We start from the raw sequence: 18,497 nt of genomic DNA, 5'->3' as shown, positions 1-18,497 counted from the left end.
CCAGCCTCAGCAGTTGTCAGCCAGAGAGGAAGTGATGTTCTTCAGGAAAGCAGTAGAGAGGGCTTATGTGGAAAATAAGGATTGCTGGGCCAAGAAGCTTCTAGAAATTGAGTTCCCACTCAGGTAAATACTCTGGATGTGTAGGTATGCTTGTAAGATGCCTGTATTACTGTGGTTTTTTTGCTCCTGTCTGATAAGTCCAGCTGGGGCTGGAGGCTTTGACGAAGCCTCTCATATGGATGGCGTGGCCCTTTTTGAACTTAGAAGGCGAATGTAGAGCCGGGGAGGTACCCAAGCGGTTTTGCCTGTTGAACCCAGAGAAGCTGGAAAACTTTGTTTAAGGGTTGTCTTTTTTACAAGGTTTGGCCTACACAGGTATGCTCTGCTCCTAGCCTGTAGGTACCATCCTCATCTTTAAGGGGTAAAGTCTGAGTGAGTCTGAGTTGTGATCCTCCTTGCTGCAGCTGCAAAGGAAGGTCTGCTTGGTACAGCTAGCTGGGAGCTGTCTAGGCCTCATCTAGGGTGTACATTAGCATCAACAAGGTAGGGACTGTCCCAGCCAGAATCCCTCCTGCTAACGTGCTTGGAGTCTATGTCAGTGCCGAAGCACATCTGCCTTGAATCCATCTTTCAGTTTCCTTATGGTTTAGGAAGGGGCTGGGTTTTGTTAACTCAATAGTTCTTGGCATTAGTGTTGTGTGGTGGGACAAGGGGAGAGCAAAGGAAGCAGAGCAGGGACCCTGGAAGTACAGTTGTTTTAAGCTCATCTATTTAGGCGTGCTGAGGCAAGCTCGGTTTATGAAATTTGCCCCTTCTCCCCCTACTCTGTTTTTTTTTTTTTTTTCAGGACTCTGCACTTGTTCAAGAGAAGAATCTAAAGAAATCCAAGCAGGACAGGTAGTTCTAAAAGCCATGACCCAGGTAAGTTGAAGTTTCCTCTATCCTTGAAATAATATCAACATTTGTGTTCTTTATCCTGAGACTTCCCTGTCTGGCTGAGCCCTATTCAGTAACCTGCTCTCAGTTCCTCCATTGCAGAGAATGAGCAATGATGCCTCACCTCCCTTTGTGGCCCTCTCTTCTCCAAGTGTTCACATACGTGCACAATGTTCTTACCAGAGCACCAATGGAGCAGAAATATATTCTCCTGAGAGAAATTTGAGAGCCATCCTTATCAGAACCATGGTTGAATAGAGCCAAAGATAAGATAACTTTGATCTTTTCCATTAACCCAAGTAGTTTCCTTTTTTCCTTCTATTTTAAAATATCACCCCCCTTTAAAAATCATAAAACATTTCACAGTATTGAAAAATACATACAAAAACGTGTCTATAACATATATATGGTATAAAGAATAATAAAATGAGTTGATATATTTGTTTAATGTACCATCTAAGCAACCCTTATCCCTTCCCACATCCCTTCACATATCGTATTACCACCTCACCAACGTTAATGACTACTTTTAATTTTGCGTTCGTTAGCACTTTGATTCTTATAATTTACCATATATGAATGCCTGCTGAACAGTATACTGTTGAGTTTTTCATTTTTAAATTTGATGTACAGTTGTCATATTCTCTATATTTTTTACCATATTTTTTCACTCAACACAATGTGATCTCAAGTTATTCACGTTAAATTGTGTAGCACTAGGTCAGCAGTTCTTAAAGTGTGATCCAGGAAGACTTTGAGACCCTTTCAGGAGGTCTAGGGGTCAAAATTACTTTTATAATAATAATACTAACACATTATTTGCCTTTTTCACTCACAACTCTAATGAGTGTACAGTGGAGTTTCCCAGAAGCTATATGAAATGTGTTATCCCAACAGATTGGGGAGTTCCCTGGTGACCTAGTGGTTAGGATTCCTGGCTTTCCCTGCTGTGGCCTGGGTTCCGTCCCTGGGTGGAGAACTGAGATTCTGCAAGCCGCGTGGTGCAGCCAAAAAGTAAAATTAAATTAAATTAAATTAAATTAAGTTGGCCAACAGATTGAATACAGAAGATGTGAAAATCTAACTCTTTCATTCAGCCAGTCATTAAAGAGATTTGCAAAAATGTAAAACAGTGCTACTAAATTTATTTCATTTTGACAAAGTTATTTTTCATAAAATGTGTGTTATTTATGTTAACAGGTTTATTATTATTTGGATAAATTAATAGTTTTTAAAATTTATCTCTTTTAATTTCTAATGTGGTATATATTGATAGATTTAACCAGCATTAATGAAAGTCTTCAATAACGTTAACAGCTTTATTTATTGTACATATGTATAATTCACACACAATGAAATACACCCATGTAAGTATATAGTTCAGTGCTTTTCTAGTATATTTGCAGAGCTGTGCAACCATCAGCACAAACCAGTTTAAAACATTTACATCACTGCCAAAAAAAATCCTGTTTGCATTAGCCGTCACTCCCAAATTCCCCTCCTCATCCCCTGGCAACCACTAATTTACTTTGTCTCTATGGAATTGCCTTTTCTGGACTTTTAATATAAATGGAATCATTGAATATTTGATCTTTTGTGTGTGACTTTTTTCACTTAACATAATGTTTTCAAGCTTCCGTGATGTAGCATGTATCAGTATTTTGTTCATTTTTATACCAAACAATATTCCATGGATATGTATAGACCACATTTGGTTCAGCAATTTATCAGTCTGTGGACATTTGAGTTGCTTCTACTTTTTGGCTATCATGAATAATGCTGCTATAAGCATTGGTATATACCAATGTTTTTAGGTAGACATATGTTTTCATTTCTGTATACTTAGGAGTGGAATTTCTGGGTAACATGTTAACCCTATGTTTAACATTTTGAGGAACTGTCAAAACTGTTTTCCAAAGTGGCTACCCCATTTTACATTCCTACCAGCAACGTAAGAGAGTTCCAGTTTCTCCACATCTTCACCAATATGTGTTTTTTGGGAGTTTTGTTTTTTGTTTTGTTTTGTTTTGTTTTCATAATAGCCACCCCAGTGGATGTGAAATGGCATCTTATTGTGGTTTTGATTTGCACATCTTTGATGCTGAACATCTTTTCATGTGCTTATTGGCCATTTGTATATTTTCTTTGGAGAAATCTCTTCAAATTCTTTGGCTGGTTCATAATTAGGTTGTCTTTTTTATTACTGAGTTGTGAGAGTTTTTATATATTCTGGATTCAAGTCCCTTATCAGATAAACAATTTGCACATATTTTCTCCCAGTTTTGTGGGTTGGAATTTCACTTTCTTGATGAAATTATTTGCAGAACAAAAGCTTTAAATTTTGATGAAGTTTATTTTATCTTCTTGTTCTTTTTGTTTCTTTTTTGTGTCTGGTGCCATATCTAAGAAACCCCTGCCTGACCAAGGCTGTGAAGATATACTCCTATGTTTTCTTCTAAGAGTTTTATGGTTTTAGCTTTTACATTTAGATCTACAATTATTTTGAGTTAATTTTTATATATAGTGTGATGTGGGGTCCAACTTCATTCTTTGCATATGGATATCTACTTATTCCAGCACTATTTGTTAAAGACTAATCTTTTCCCATGAAATTATCTTGGCTGGTTTAATTTAATATGTGGTAGTCCTTAGGGAGCTGGTAGAAGATGCCTTTCTTCAGAGAGGTTTTGCAGCTAGGAGTATTCTCAAATTTGGCACACTTTAATTTTTCTCCTGGGGTTTCCCCCAGCTGCATGAATTTCAACCTCACTAAAAATGAGACAACCAGTCATTATGTGCTTCCTAAGGGGATGCTATAGGAAGTACACAGTACAACCTCTGACATATTTATGTCCCCTAAAAAATATGGAAGTAGAGAAATATGTTAAACTATACCATGAAGATATGATCAGCCAAATCCAGAATATGGGAAATGCTACTGATTCAAATGTTTGTTTAATGAATAAACAGCAATAAAAATTTTTAAAGGGTCTGTGGGTGCTATAAGAGATTTGAGAGACTTTAGGAAATCTATAAACTAATTGCAAGGGGTGGATTTTGTTTGAATCCTGATTTGAACAAACCTACTGTCAAAAATCAGTTTTGAGAAAATTGGGGCAATCTGAAACTTTATCTGGTTATTAGGAAATTATTGTTAATTTTATTAAGTGTGATAGTGATATTCTGGTTATTATGCCTTTTTTAAAAAGCCTAATCTGTTAGATACTAAAGTATTTGTGGGTGAAATACTATAATGTTTGGTATGTGGGATTTGCCTCAAAATATACCAGGGGTAAAAAATGGAAAGGAAGACCTAAAACAAGATTTGCAAGGTCTTGTTAAGTTACCGAAGCAGAGTGATGGATTCATGGGGGCTCATTATACTATTCTCTGTACTTCTGTGTATTTTGAAAATTTTTGTAATCAATTTAAAAACTAAAAGTCATTTCATTTACTAGTAGTGCATGGGTTTATTGTTTCAGGGATTGGTGACATTTAGTGATGTGGCCATAGAGTTCTCTCAGGAAGAATGGAAGTGCCTGGAACCTGCCCAGAAGGACTTGTACAAGGATGTAACTTTGGAGAACTTCAGTAACTTGGTCTCACTAGGTAAGGACATTGTATAATACAGGACCAGCCAGGAAACAAGGCTCCCAGGGACTACAACAGTGGGAGGCTGTTACCACCTTCGGCTGGAGGGGGTAAAGAGAGGAAACACTGCCACCGGAAGATAGTGAGAGCTAGAGCCATGGAGAAGGGCCAGCTGGTAGCCACTGTAGCTACCTCCAGAACTCCTGGGTCAAAGGAGGGAGCGAGAGGGATAAGAAATATCCTGAACTGTCTTCCAGTCCACTGATGCTTTCCATCTACCAAACCCAGGTAGATGGGATATGATAGGACCAGGGTAATACAGTCCTTACAGGTAAGCTGTCTGGGGCACAGCTAGGCACATAGCAGGGCCAAGAGTAGCGAGGAATGGATTGGGGAGAGGGAGAGGGCAAATGGAGAATAAAATTTCTGGTTTCTTCATGGTGAATTTCTGGGAAGACTTACAAGTTTCTGGCTAAGTTTCTGTTCTCTGTCTTCAAGGGAATTGTTCTGTGCTTTGTTGAAGTGGAAATGGGTAGTGCCATTGGCACCTCCACCTTCCCATCCTTTGGACAACCTTCACACCTTCCCTTATGTAATTGCCTCTCTTCCTTAGCAACCAAGAGACTGGGTTTGAATTTGGAAACAGCACGATCATGCCCCATTTCTTTTCCTATAAACAGGACTTTCCCTTTCTAAGCCCGATGTCATCTCCTTACTGGAGCAAGGGAAAGAACCCTGGATGGTTGTAAATGATATGACAGGACCATGGTGCCCAGGTGAGTGAGGGCTGATCCAATGGGGGGAGGTCACTGGGAATAATAGCCCAGCAGGTGAGTCAACTCGTAACAGTAACTTGAGTTATTGTCAGGAAACTCCCTCAAAGCCCTGCCAAAAACTGAGGAATAAAAGCCTGAGACGTGAAGCCATGAAGAACAAAGACCTTGCCAGCATCAGCTTCCAAGGGAACCTTGCCTTTATCCCCATTAATTCCTCTCTGTTCTTTCTTCTCTTATGTTTTCTTCTCATTTCAAAAAGGAATGTGCCCCTTTCCGGTGGCAGCTATTTTACCTGGAGTTTGGATCCTTTTTTCTGCAAGTGTCTTCATTCCTTAAAAAGTATTTATTTTCGTAAAACAGCTTTTCACTTCACCTAATTCAGCAATTCATTTATTCTCTTAACTTTTGAGAGGTAAGGATGTGTAGTGGCTGAGGGAATACTCTGCAATCAGATTTTCTTTTTTTTAATTTATTTGGCTGCATCGGGTCTTAGTTGCGGCATGTGGGATCTTTCGTTATGGCGCGCAGGCTTCTCCCTAGTTGTGGTCTGTGGGCTGCAGAGTGTGAGGGCTCAGTAGTTGCAGTGCATGGGCTTAGTTGCCACGCAGCATGTGGGATCTTAGTTCCCCAACCAGGGATTGAACCTGCGTCCCCTGCATTGGGAGGCGGATGCTTAACCACTGGACCACCAGGGAAGTCCCTGGAATCAGGTTTTCTGAGTTCAAATCCTGGCTCTGCCACTTACTAGATCTGTGAGTTTAAGTAAGTTACTTAAATTCTCTGTGCTTCAGTTTTCTCCTCTGAAAATGGGATTAAAAATAGTGCCTTCCTGGGGCTTCCCTGGTGGCGCAGTGGTTGAGAGTCCGCCTGCCGATGCAGGGGACACGGGTTCGTGCCCCGGTCTGGGAGGATCCCACATGCCACTGAGCAGCTAGGCCCGTGAGCCATGGCCACTGAGCCTGCGCGTCCGGAGCCTGTGCTCCGCAACGGGAGAGGCCACAACAGTGAGAGGCCCGCGTACCGCAAAAAAAAAAAAAAAAAAAGTGCCTTCCTCATGTAGTTAGTGTGGCTTTTTTATGAGTTAGTATGTGAAAATGCCCAGAACAATGCCAGGCAATAGTGACCACTAAAAAAATGTTAGTAAGTATTTGTAACTGGCTCTTGCTGGACAGAAATGGAGCCTTTGAATACTTAGTTATGTTACTACCTCATGACTTCCCTGTATTGTTGTCATTTATTTTCATCTGGGATCATTTTTTCTCTATCTGAAGAACACCCTTAATATTTCCTTTTGTGTAGGTCTGCTGTTGACAAATTCTGTCAGCTTTTGACCACATGAAAATGTCTTTATTCTACCTTTTTTCTTGTAGGATATTTTCACTGAGTATGGAATTCTGTGTTGGCAAGAATCTTCTCTCAGCCCAAAGAAGAACTCATTCCACTGCCTTTTCTCTTCCAATGTTGTCATTAAGTCAACTTGTTCCAATTTTGGAAAATGTTCCACATATATTTAAAACTAGTGTCCTTTGGGGCATTCACCTCTTTAACTATAACCGTTTTGATTATGTGATTTAGAGTCTGTATGTCCTTTTAACTTTCTCTGTACTTCCACTGTCAAATTCTGAGAACTCTTAATTGTATTATATATTTTGCTCCTACATATTACATTTTTATAAAGATGAAATATAGATCCTTGTTGCAAATTGTATTTTTATCAGTACAGTCCATCCTTCATTTTGCCACGTAGTGGCATTTAACCTTGAATTCTATTTTTTCTGATATTAGTATAAAATGCCCTGTTTTTGTTAGTTTAAAAAATTATGGTGTATCTTTGCTTATCCTTTTTTAAAAATTATTGCCATTTTAAGTGTGTCCATTATAATCAGAATTAGAGTTTCCTTTTTTAATCAATCTGAGAGTCCTTGACTTTAATAGAATTTAATCCGTTCTCATTTATTGTGATCATTCATGTGTCTGTTCTTACTCCTCCCATTTTATCTTATATTTTCTGTTCCTCATTCTCTTTATTTCTAGCTATTCCTGTTTTGCTCACATTTTTTTTTCTTTTCTTTTTTTTTTTTTTTTGCGATACACGGGCCTCTCACTGTTGTGGCCCCTCCGTTGCGGAGCACAGGCTCCGGACGTGCAGGCTCAGTGGCCATGGCTCATGGGCCCAGCTGCTCCGTGGCATGTGGGATCTTCCCTGACCAGGGCACGAACCCGTGTCCCCTGCTTCAGCAGGCAGACTCTCAACCACTGCGCCACTAGGGAAGCCCTTGCTCACATTTTATTCCCCTTTCTACCTTTAAGCAATTTTGAAGTTGTACGTCCTATTGCTTTGTAATAGAATAGTCTTTAACTTGACTTTAAGAAATGTGCTTAGGGGGCTTCCCTGCTGGCGCAGTGGTTGAGAGTCTGCCTGCCGATGCAAGGGACACGGGTTCGTGCCCTGGTCCGGGAGGATCCCACATGCTGCGGAGCGGCTGGGCCCGTGAGCCATGGCCTCTGGGCCTGCGTGTCCAGAGCCTGTGCTCCACAACGGGAGAGGCCACAACAGTGAGAGGCCCGCGAACCGCAAAAAAAAAGAAAGCAATGTGCTTAAACCTGTGTTTCTCTTCCCACCTCAAGATTGAAATAGAATTTTTTTCTTTTTAGTAAAGTTTTTAAAAAAATATTTTGAAATCATTCTAGATTAGACTTATAGAAAATTTGCAAAATTATTACAGAGAATTCCCATATACCCTTCACTCAGCTTCCAAATGTTAACATTTTATGTAACCATAGTACAGTTATCAAAATCAGGAAGTTAACATTGGTGTTATACTATTAACTAATCTACAGATCTTATTAGAATTTTATCAGTTTTTCCCCTGATGTCCTCCTTCTATACCAGGATCCAGTCTGGGATCCCACATTGCATTGTTGTTTTGTCTCCTTAGTATCCTCCAATCTGTGACAATTGCTCTGTCTTTCATGACTTTGATCCTTTTGATGAGTGCTCTCTTGGAGAATGTCTCTCACTTGTGTTTGCTTGATATTTTCTCACAGTTAGATTGAGATTATGCCTCTTTGACAGGAATACCACAGAAGTGATGTTGTGTCCTTCTCTATGCATCATATCAAGGGTTGCCTGATGTTAATATGGCTTTTTACTGGTAGTGTTAACCTTGATCACCTTGGTTAAGGTGTCTCTCATGTTTCTCTCCTGTAAAGTTAGTACTTTGCGACTGTAAGTGGTAATTATCTTGGAGGGAGATACTTTGCAACTATATGCTGTTTCTCCTCATTTTGCCCACTGGTTTTAGTATCCATTGGTGGATCTTGTCTGTAACAATACAATAGTGTTGCCTTGTGTTGATTTTCTATGTCCCTTATTGCTTCTGCATTTATTAATTGGAATTCTTCTGTAAGGAAGGGCTCTCCCTACTCCCTTTCCCATTCATCTATTTATTCAAAGATTTGTTTCTATCAGTATGGGCTATTTATTTATTTATGTATTCTATGAGTTATAGTCCAAAAATATCATTGTTTATTCTGCTGTTCAAATTGCTTATTGGGAAAGCTTTGGCCATTTGGGAACACCTTCAGGTTGTATATATATTCACAATGTTGTGCAGCCATTATCACTATCCATTTCCAGAACTTATTCATCATCCCAAACAGAAACTCTGTACCTATTAAACAATAACTCTCTACTTTCCCCTCCGCCCTGCCCCTTGTTACATCTTTTCTACTTTGTCTCTATGAATTTGACAATTCTAGGTATCTCATGTAAATGTAGTCATGCAATATGTAGTTTTAGGTTCATTCATTTATCAGAATTTAATTCCTTTTTAAGACTGAATAACATTCCATTGTATGTATATACCACATTTTGTTTATTCATTCCTCTGTTGATGGACACTTGGGTTCTTTCTGTCTTTTGGCTATTGTGAATAATGCTGCTCTGAGCCTTGGTGTACAAGTATCTGTTTGACTCCCTGTTTTCACTTCTTTGGGGTATATACCTAGGAATGAAATTGCTGGATCAGCTGGTAATTGTTATGTTACTTTTCAAGGGCATTTCTTAATTTTTAAGAGTCTTTTATAAATTGTGAAGATCATCCCATTATCTATGATATAAGTTTCAAATATTTTCTCTGTCACTTGTCTTTTGACTTTGCTTTTGGTGTTTTTTGTTCGTGTGCAAGTTTTTTGTTTTGTTTTTCACCTTTACATAATGGAATTTATCAGTCTTTTGATGCTTTTGGATTTTGAGTCATTATTTAGAAGGTTTCCCTATACCTAGATTATAAAGTAATCTACCACATTCCCTTCCAGTTTTTGTATGGTTTCTGTTTTCTTTTAACATTAAAACTGTATTCAGAGTTTATTCTGGTATACGGTGGTATAACATATGGATCTAATTTTATCTTTTTCCAAATGACTAATCCCAACATTATTTATTATAAAAACTACTCTTTTCTCCTTTGAGATACCACCTTTATAATAAATTCAGTTTCCATATAAACTTTAGTCTATTTCTGGCCTTTCTATTGAGTTCCATTGGTCTGTCTCCAGAATCCAATATTTATTCATCAAGCAATCCGTTATTGCTACTATGTGCTAGGATTTGGTGACAACGGCTAGTGAAAAAGCCTTTATTTCTGCCTTTGGGGAGGTAAAAAAACAAATCAACAGATGAGTAAGTAAATGAAACTCTTAAGTACAACTGATGAAAGTGTTATGACAATAGGACACGTTGTGGGAAAGAGAATCAAAGTATACGCTTAGGGTTATCAGGCTGAGAGCTTTTTGAAAGTATGAGTTTTAATCTGAAACCTAAAGAGAAAAGCAGCCTTACAAAGGGCCCAGGACAGGATTCCCAATAGATAGAAGAACCTGATGAGAGGTCTAAGATGGAAAAGACCTACATTTATTCTAGATACTCAAAGGAGGGCTGTGGTTTGTTACATAGGGAGGAAAGGGGAGAGTATTCAATATGAAGATGCATTGTCCTTGGTGGAGATAGAGCAACAGAAGGACAACAGAGACAAGCAGGGACCTGCTTTGCCAAGAACCTGTGAACCATGGCATTGAATTTAGAATTTATTCTAAGTGCAGTGGGGAGGCTGTGAAAAAGTTTAAGCAGACATTTTCATTTTGACTGACATCAGCATCATATGGTAGAAAGTGCTAAAAATATAGATGCCTTATTTGTATGAAATGCCCTGAATAGGCAAATTCACAGGGACAGAATTAGTGTTTCTCTGCCATTAGTGATTGCCAGGGGCTGGCAGGAATGAGGAATGGGGAGTGGCTGCTTAATGGGCACAGGGTTTATTTTTTTTAAATTGAAGTATAGTTGATTTACAATATTGTGTTAGTTTCTGCTATACAGCAAAGTGATTTACATATATATTTTATATATATATATATACACACATATATACATATATATATATACACACACACATTCTTTTTCATATTCTTTTCCATTATGGTTTAATTTCGGATATTGAATATGGTTTGCTGTGCTATACAATAGGACCTTGTTGTTGATGCATTCTATATATAATAGTTTACATCTTCTAGTCCCAAACTCCCAATCCAGCCCTCCCCCGCCCCCCCCCCCCCTTGGCAACCACAAGTCTGTCCTCTATGTCTGTGAGTCTGTAGCACAGAGTTTCCATTTGGGGTGATGAGAGTGTTCTGGAATTAGAAGATAGTGACAATGATTGCAGGACACTGGGAATGTACTGCAAACCATGGAATTGTACACTTTAAAATGGTTAAATGGGAAATTTTATATTATGTGAATCTTCAATTAAAATATATATATATAACTTTTAAAATATGTGTAGATATGTATGTATACACATGTCTTGGCCCTACTCCTGTAGATTTTGATTCAGTGTGGGGTGCTGTTTGGACATTTGTTTTGTTACAAGGCTTCCTGGATGATTCTGATCTCTATCAAACGTGAGAACCACTGGCTTAATTTGTTTTCTTGCCCCTTTCTGGCACCATATGAGCTCTTATCATATTTGTGCTTTCATGTGCTTTTTAGAAATTGCACAGCAATATTTGAGACTTATAGAAGCAATTCACCTATTATGGTTATTATTTTCATTTTGTCTCTCTAGTCTCCTGTAGAATTCTTAAATTTCTCTTAGAAGAAGAGAACAAGTTGTATTTACTTTTTTTTTATTTTTCAGACTTGGAGTCCAGGTGTGATAAATTTCTACAAAAAGATATCTTTGAAGTAGAGTCATTCGATTGGGAGCTGATGGAAAGCCTTACATGCTGTGCTTTTGAGGGCTCCAGTTTTAGAGATGACTGGGCATACAAAAGCCAGTTTGAAAAACAACAAGTAAATCATGAGTGCTCTTTCAAGCAAGTGAAAATCACCTATGGAAACATGCCCACTTTTGAGCATCATACATCCCTCACCCTACATCCCAGCAATGAGACTGGTGAGAAACTGATTGAATGTAATGAATGTGGGAAAGCATTTAGCCGTGGCTCACACCTTATTCAACATCAGAAAACTCATACGGGTGAAAAGCCCTTTGAATGTAAGGAATGTGGGAAAGCCTTCAGTCGTACCTCTCACCTTGTTCAACATCAGAGAATTCATACAGGGGAGAAACCTTATGACTGTAAGGAGTGTGGGAAGGCCTTTGGTCGTACTTCAGAACTTATTCTACATCAGAGACTTCATACTGGTGTCAAACCCTATGAATGTAAAGAATGTGGAAAGACCTTTAGACAGCACTCACAACTTATTCTGCATCATAGAACTCATACAGGTGAGAAACCCTACGTATGTAAAGACTGTGGCAAGGCTTTTATTCGCGGCTCACAACTTACTGTTCATCGGAGAATTCATACAGGTGCTAGACCCTATCAGTGTAAAGAATGTGGGAAAGCCTTTAGACAGCATTCACAGCTTACTGTGCACCAGAGGATTCATACTGGGGAGAAACCCTATGAATGTAAGGAGTGTGGCAAGGGCTTTATTCATAGCTCAGAAGTTACTCGACATCAAAGAATTCATTCTGGGGAGAAACCCTACGAATGTAAAGAATGCGGGAAGGCCTTTAGACAGCATGCACAGCTTACACGACATCAGAGAGTTCATACAGGTGACAGACCCTATGAGTGTAAAGATTGTGGGAAGGCCTTTAGTCGTAGTTCGTACCTTATTCAGCATCAAAGAATTCATACAGGTGACAAACCCTACGAATGTAAGGAATGTGGGAAAGCCTTTATTCGTGTTTCACAACTGACTCATCATCAGCGGATTCACACTTGTGAGAAACCCTATCAATGTAGGGAATGTGGAATGGCCTTTATTCGTAGTTCACAGCTTACTGAACATCAGAGAATTCATCCTGGTATCAAACCTTATGAATGTAGAGAATGTGGGCAGGCCTTTATTCTTGGCTCACAGCTCATTGAACACTACAGAATTCATACTGGCTAGAAAGCCTTGATGTTAGGGATGTAGGAAAGCCTTTATGTGGAATTCATGCCTGACTCAATATTAGATAATGCATAATGTAATGTAATTATTGTCAGAGAACCTTCATTTGTCACCTCCATTATGGAACATCAGGTAACTCATACCAGAAGAAAATTCAATAAACATGGGAATTCTTTTTGCCTCACACTCACTGTTTACTAAGCATCAGAGATCTTACACTGAAAAAAAATTAATATGAATATAGAAGAGCCTCCTGTTACCACTCAAAATATGTTAAACTTCTGAGAATTCCTAATAGAAAATGACCCTATTAAAACATTTTGTGACTGTGCCTTTCGCCATATACCTTACTTAACATTATCTCACTTCCAGCAATTACTGACTGTATAACATTGGGTAAATTATGCAATGTCTGTGTTCCTCAGTTTACTTATTTTTAAGCAGTGATAATTATATGTACCTAATAGAGTTTATGTGAAGATTGTCAGATATTTTATATAAAGCCTATGCTCAATAAATACTATTGTCATTAATTAATAACAGTATTACTGTTAAGGAGTTCATGTGAGAGGAGGGCCTTATGAATGTATCAAATATCCAAAGCCTTCAAAACCACTTGTTAGGATAATTCATTCTGAAAAACAGTAGTAAAGTATAGTTATTATGAGAAGATCTTCATTTAAAAGGTTGTAAATTTTGAAGAGTAGAAATTAACAGAAGAGCAGCTGAAAGAAATCTGCCCATTTAGGAATCTAAAACCACCTCCAAGTATAACTTCAAGAGAATCAAACTAAAATTACAAACTAGAAATGAATGGCAGTGAATTCTGCATATCAAAACCAGTTCAGTGTAACCAAAGCTGTACTCCTGTCAGAACCCAAGGATTAAAGGTAGGGGCTTTGGGGGCTTCCCTGGTGGCGCAGTGGTTGGGAGTCCGCCTGCTGATGCAGGGGACGTGGGTTCGTGCCCCGGTCCGAGAAGATCCCACGTGCCGCGGAGTGGCTGGGCCCATGGGCCATGGCCACTGACCCTGCGCATCCGGAGCCCGTGCTCTGCAACGGGAGAGGCCACAACAGTGAGAGGCCCACGTACCGCAAAAAAAAAAAAAAAAAAAAAGGTAGGGGCTTTGGGACTTTCCTGGTGGCATGGTGGTTGGGAGTTCACCTGCCAATGCAGGGTATACAGGTTCGAGCCCTGATGCGGGAAGATCCCACGTGCCGTGGAGCAACTAAGCCCATGCGCCACAACTACTGAGCCCACGTGCTGCAACAACTGAAGCCCGCACACCTAGAGCCTATGCTCTGCAACGAGAAGCCACTGCAATGAGAAGCCCGCACACCGCAACAAAGAGTAGCCCCCAAACACCACAACTAGCAAAAGCCCACGTGCAGCAGCGAAGATCCAATGCATCCAAAGATAAATGAATAAATTAATTAAAAAAAATTTTTTAAAAAGGTAGGGGCTTTGTTCTCTAAGTAGATCTCCAGCACCTATTCATTGCCAGTCACATACTAAACGCATTAAATGAATGGTCAATCCTAAAAGTTAGGGGAAATTGCCACATAAACCCAAGTCAACAGTAAGAACGATTATTAAAAAGAAAAGAAAAAAATGGGACTTCTCTAGTGGTCCACTGGTTAAGACTTCAAGCTTCCACTGCAGGGGGTGTGGGTTCGATCCCTGCTCAGAGAACTAAGATCCTACATGCCGCATGGCACAGCCAAAAAATATAAAATCAGAAACGACAGTAGACTTAATCTGAAGGTTATTTAACAATATAATAGACAACTCTGATATAGAAAAAAAAACACATTTAGCAGTATGAATGAGGAAGGGGTGGATTTTTTTAAAAAGTAGCAACTATGCATGACTTTAATATATTTAGAAATCTAGAGAGAATGGATTTTTACAAAAATAATCAACATTGGTTCAAGAAGATGTGGGATTTCTGAACAATCGATTGTGGAAGGACATAAAAAGTCATCAAAGCTCTGTCCCTTTAGAGAAAACAATTGTTTCGTTTCGTTTTAATTATTTTTGGCTGCGTTGGGTCTTCATTGCTGTGCGCAGGCTTTCTGTAGTTGTGGCGAGCAGGGGCTACTCTTTGTTGCGGTGCACAGGCTTCTCATTGTGGTGACTTCTCGTTGCGGAGCATGGGCTTTAGGCATGCAGGCTTCAGTAGTTGTGGCACACGGGCTTAGTTGCTCCGTGGCATGTGGGATCTTCCCGGACCAGGGCTCGAACCCGTGTCGCCTGCATTGGCAGGCGGATTCTTAACCACTGCGCCACCAGGGAAGTCCCAAGAAAACAGTTTAACATACAAAAACCTTAAAGTACAGATAATCCCTGAGAGAAGCTTTACAATTCATCTTCAAGGCTAAAAAATTTATGATAAAAAACTCAACAAGAATAACTCCTGAAAAACAAATTGTAGATAATAATTATCATTTGTGAAGATAAATATAAATAAAATTCCAGCTAATTTAATCCAGTCTATGAAAATTAATTTTAGATGGAATGTCTGGAACTGCACCTATTCTGGATTAAATATGTTTTTAGAATTTTGATGTTGTAACTCCAGGATATGACAGTGATGGGGAAAAGAGCCTTGATCCAACTCCAGGGACATCCAGATCAGGGCTGGATCAGAATGACTGAGTAATCTTAAAAAACACATCCCCTCAGCCCTTGGGGTAGCCAGTCAGTGTCTGGGCCAGAGAACCCATTGCACCCTGATGCTATCCATCTTCTCAGTCATCCTGAGTGTTCAGCAAAAGCACCTGCATTTTCTGCATGTGCCACTGCCTACAAAGGGTTACAAAGCAATGTGCTTTATGTCATTTTTCTTTAAGTGGCTTAATGATTAGGATGTACAGTTGGAGGGGCTCAAATCTATGACATTAAAAATTAATCACTTTGAATAGCTAAAACACAGGCACAGGATAAAAATTTTAAAGTTAAATTTTGTATTCACATAAGTGAACCTCCACACATTACCCTGTTGCCCTTTATGTAGCAATCACTGCTATCAAGTTCTTGCATATACTTCCTGATTTCTCCGTTTGCTTAAGTGTAGACATACACATAACACTCTTTATAAGAAATGTTTTACATAAATGGTAGCAAATTTCTATACATTGCTAGTTTTGCTTATCCATACACCTTGGAAGATTGCACCATGTCAATACATATATAATGGCCTTATTTTTTAACAGCTGCATAGTATTCTCTCATGTGTGTTTCATAATTTATTTAACCTTATCAATTTAGTTTATTTTTTGCTCTTTCCAACAATCCTATAATAAATATCCTTGCACATACATTATTTTGTATATGTAATGTATATCTTTAAGATGAATTTCTAAAAGTGGAAATATTAGATCAAAATAATATACTTTTTTTTTTACTAGCAAATATCAAAAAAAATGTATATACTTCTCTCTTTTAAACTTTTTGTCCTCACACTCTTAGAATGTACCCGCAGTACCCCATGACCAGCTTCAATAATTACCAGCTCACGGCCAGGCTTGTTTTATCCATATTTCCACCCACTCCCCCACCTCCATGTTATTTTTGAAGTAAATCCCAGATATATCATTTCATCTATAAAAATTTTAATATGTACCTCTGAAATATATCACAAATTTAAAAAGATTTTCACGCCTTAAAAAAATTGACAGCACTGCCTTAATACTTAACATTGCATATCTGATAGCCAGTGTTCCAATTTCTAATTGTTTCATGAATGTGAATTTTTTGAAAGTTATTAGGATCCAAATAATGTTCACAAATTGCAGTTGATTGTTGTGTTTCTTAAGTCTCAATCTATCCATTCTCCTTCATCCTCCTCCCCCGGACCCCTCCACCCCCACCCCCCGGCAACTTAACTTTTCAAAGAAACTAGTTTGTTTGCCTTGGAGAGTTTCTCAGAGCTTGGTTTCTGCTGGCTCATCCCAATGGGTAGTTAAACCTGCTCCTCTATCCTTGGTATTTCCTGTAAGTTGGTAGTTGTTGTCTAGAGGCATGATCAGATTGAGGTTCCATTTTCGTTGTTGTTGTTAAGACTACTTATAGGTGGTTAATATTGAGAGACATAATATTTAGGTGTCTTTCTTTTTATGATGTTAGCAGCCATTGATGTTCAATTGGTAAATCTATTAATTTATTAGGGATTGCAGAATGATGATATATTATTTTTTCTTCCTTTATCAGCTAGAATATTTTTAAAAAGAGAAACTTCCTTTCAACTACTGTTTGGTTATCCATGTTACAATAAGGAAAGGCAGGGTAGATGCTTCTTTCTTTCTCCTTATTGGTTTGCAAAATAATGAGTTGGTTCCCTAACATTGTGCCATGGTAATCACTGAGTTTAGAGGGGTGTGTATGTGAAGCATATTCAGTATGTTTAAATCTATTTAAGTTGTACTCTCATTGATGCTCAAATTGTTCCATGTGTGGCTTGTGGGATCCTCTTCCATTTGATTCCTGTGTCCTTTTGATATGACCCTGCTAGTCTTTGATCACTTGCTTGCTATCTGCCACAATAGGATGTTCCAGGCTCGTCTTGTTCATTTCCTAGCTTCCACCTTGAAGTAGCCATTTTCCATTTTCCAAGGAATCCTTTTTCCTTTGGGTATTTTGGTACTTTCCAAAATGGTATTTGGAAACTGCAGTCACTAGGTGTGCTTCATTCTCCTGGTTGGACATTTTTTTTAAGTAAATATACATTTCGGCCCGTTTTATACACATTGCTCAAGTGCCTTCAGGAAGATGGTGCATCTATGCGTCTGCCCACTTTAGAAGAGATCCCAAAGCACCACATTCATCTAACCCTAAGAAAACATTTACTGAAAGTTCACCATTTGGTCGGTGAAAAATGGAAAAGTCGCTTTTGTTTTCATTTGCATTCCTTCGATTATGACTAATAGAGATGACCATTTGTTCACATATTTGCTGACCATTGGTATTGCTTCCCGCATGGTACCTAAAATATAGTAGGTGGTCATAAATGTTTGTTAATTGAATAATTGAATGTTCATATCCTTTATTCATTTAATATTGAGGTAGTCATATTTTTCTTCCTTAAAAGAGATGTTTTTGAGAGGAATAAATGTGTATAAAATTCCTAGTACAATGCCTGAAATTCACCAAGTGTTAGTTCCCTGCCTTGCTGTTTGCCTACATTGTCATTCATGCCTCTGATTTGGCTTATTTTCTACTTTAAGATAAAGAAATTGAGAGTCAGAGAGATTAAGTCGTTTGCCTAAGGCCTCTTAAGTGGAGAATCCTAATTTCAAGGACAAGGGCAAGATAGGGTAGAGTTTCATATGTACAAATTTCAGAATGTATGACTGAAAAGGAAAAAAATCAGTGTTTTTTCAGATAATCTGTAAACTGCAGTCAGTTCATGGCCGTAACACAGAAAGTGGCAATGCTAGGATCAAAAGGATGAAAGAGCTTAGTAAGAATGGGGTTTTGGTTTTTTGTTTTTGTTTTATCCTTATAAAAAAGTAAAAATGCTCAAATGGAATACAGAGAATATAGAAAATGAGGGAAAAATATTTTTGTGGTACCTTAAATATAAATGTTATCATTTTTGCATATTTCTAGCTTCTAAGTTTTTAAAAATTCATGCTGTCCTTATTATGGAAAACTTCAAACATATACAAAAGTAGAAAATATAGTACAGGGCTTCCCTGGTGGCGCAGTGGTTGAGAGTCCGCCTG

The 18,497-nt window shown here is 38.5% G+C and overlaps 1 protein-coding gene across 5 annotated transcripts in view; it reads left to right on the top strand.

Annotated features, from left to right (window-relative positions):
• ZNF565 (zinc finger protein 565) overlaps window positions 1-13,274 on the top strand; it is a 32,172-nt gene extending 18,898 nt beyond the window's left edge. For all 5 annotated transcript variants that reach the window (XM_079908512.1, XM_079908511.1, XM_079908510.1 and 2 more), the window contains 4 exons: window positions 848-921; window positions 4,419-4,545; window positions 5,208-5,303; window positions 11,501-13,274. In XM_079908512.1, coding sequence (XP_079764638.1) covers window positions 913-921; window positions 4,419-4,545; window positions 5,208-5,303; window positions 11,501-12,771 — 1,503 coding nt within the window. In that variant the 5' untranslated portion in view covers window positions 848-912 and the 3' untranslated portion in view covers window positions 12,772-13,274. The remainder of the gene's footprint in view (window positions 1-847; window positions 922-4,418; window positions 4,546-5,207; window positions 5,304-11,500) is intronic.
• The last annotated feature ends 5,223 nt before the right edge of the window (window positions 13,275-18,497 follow it).

The sequence above is a fragment of the Stenella coeruleoalba genome (assembly GCF_951394435.1).
Source record: "Stenella coeruleoalba genome assembly, chromosome: 20".
In the NCBI taxonomy this organism is placed as follows: domain Eukaryota; kingdom Metazoa; phylum Chordata; class Mammalia; order Artiodactyla; family Delphinidae; genus Stenella; species Stenella coeruleoalba.
The sequence above is the reverse complement of the archived record's forward strand: the minus strand, read 5'-3'. Positions and strand labels throughout refer to the sequence as shown.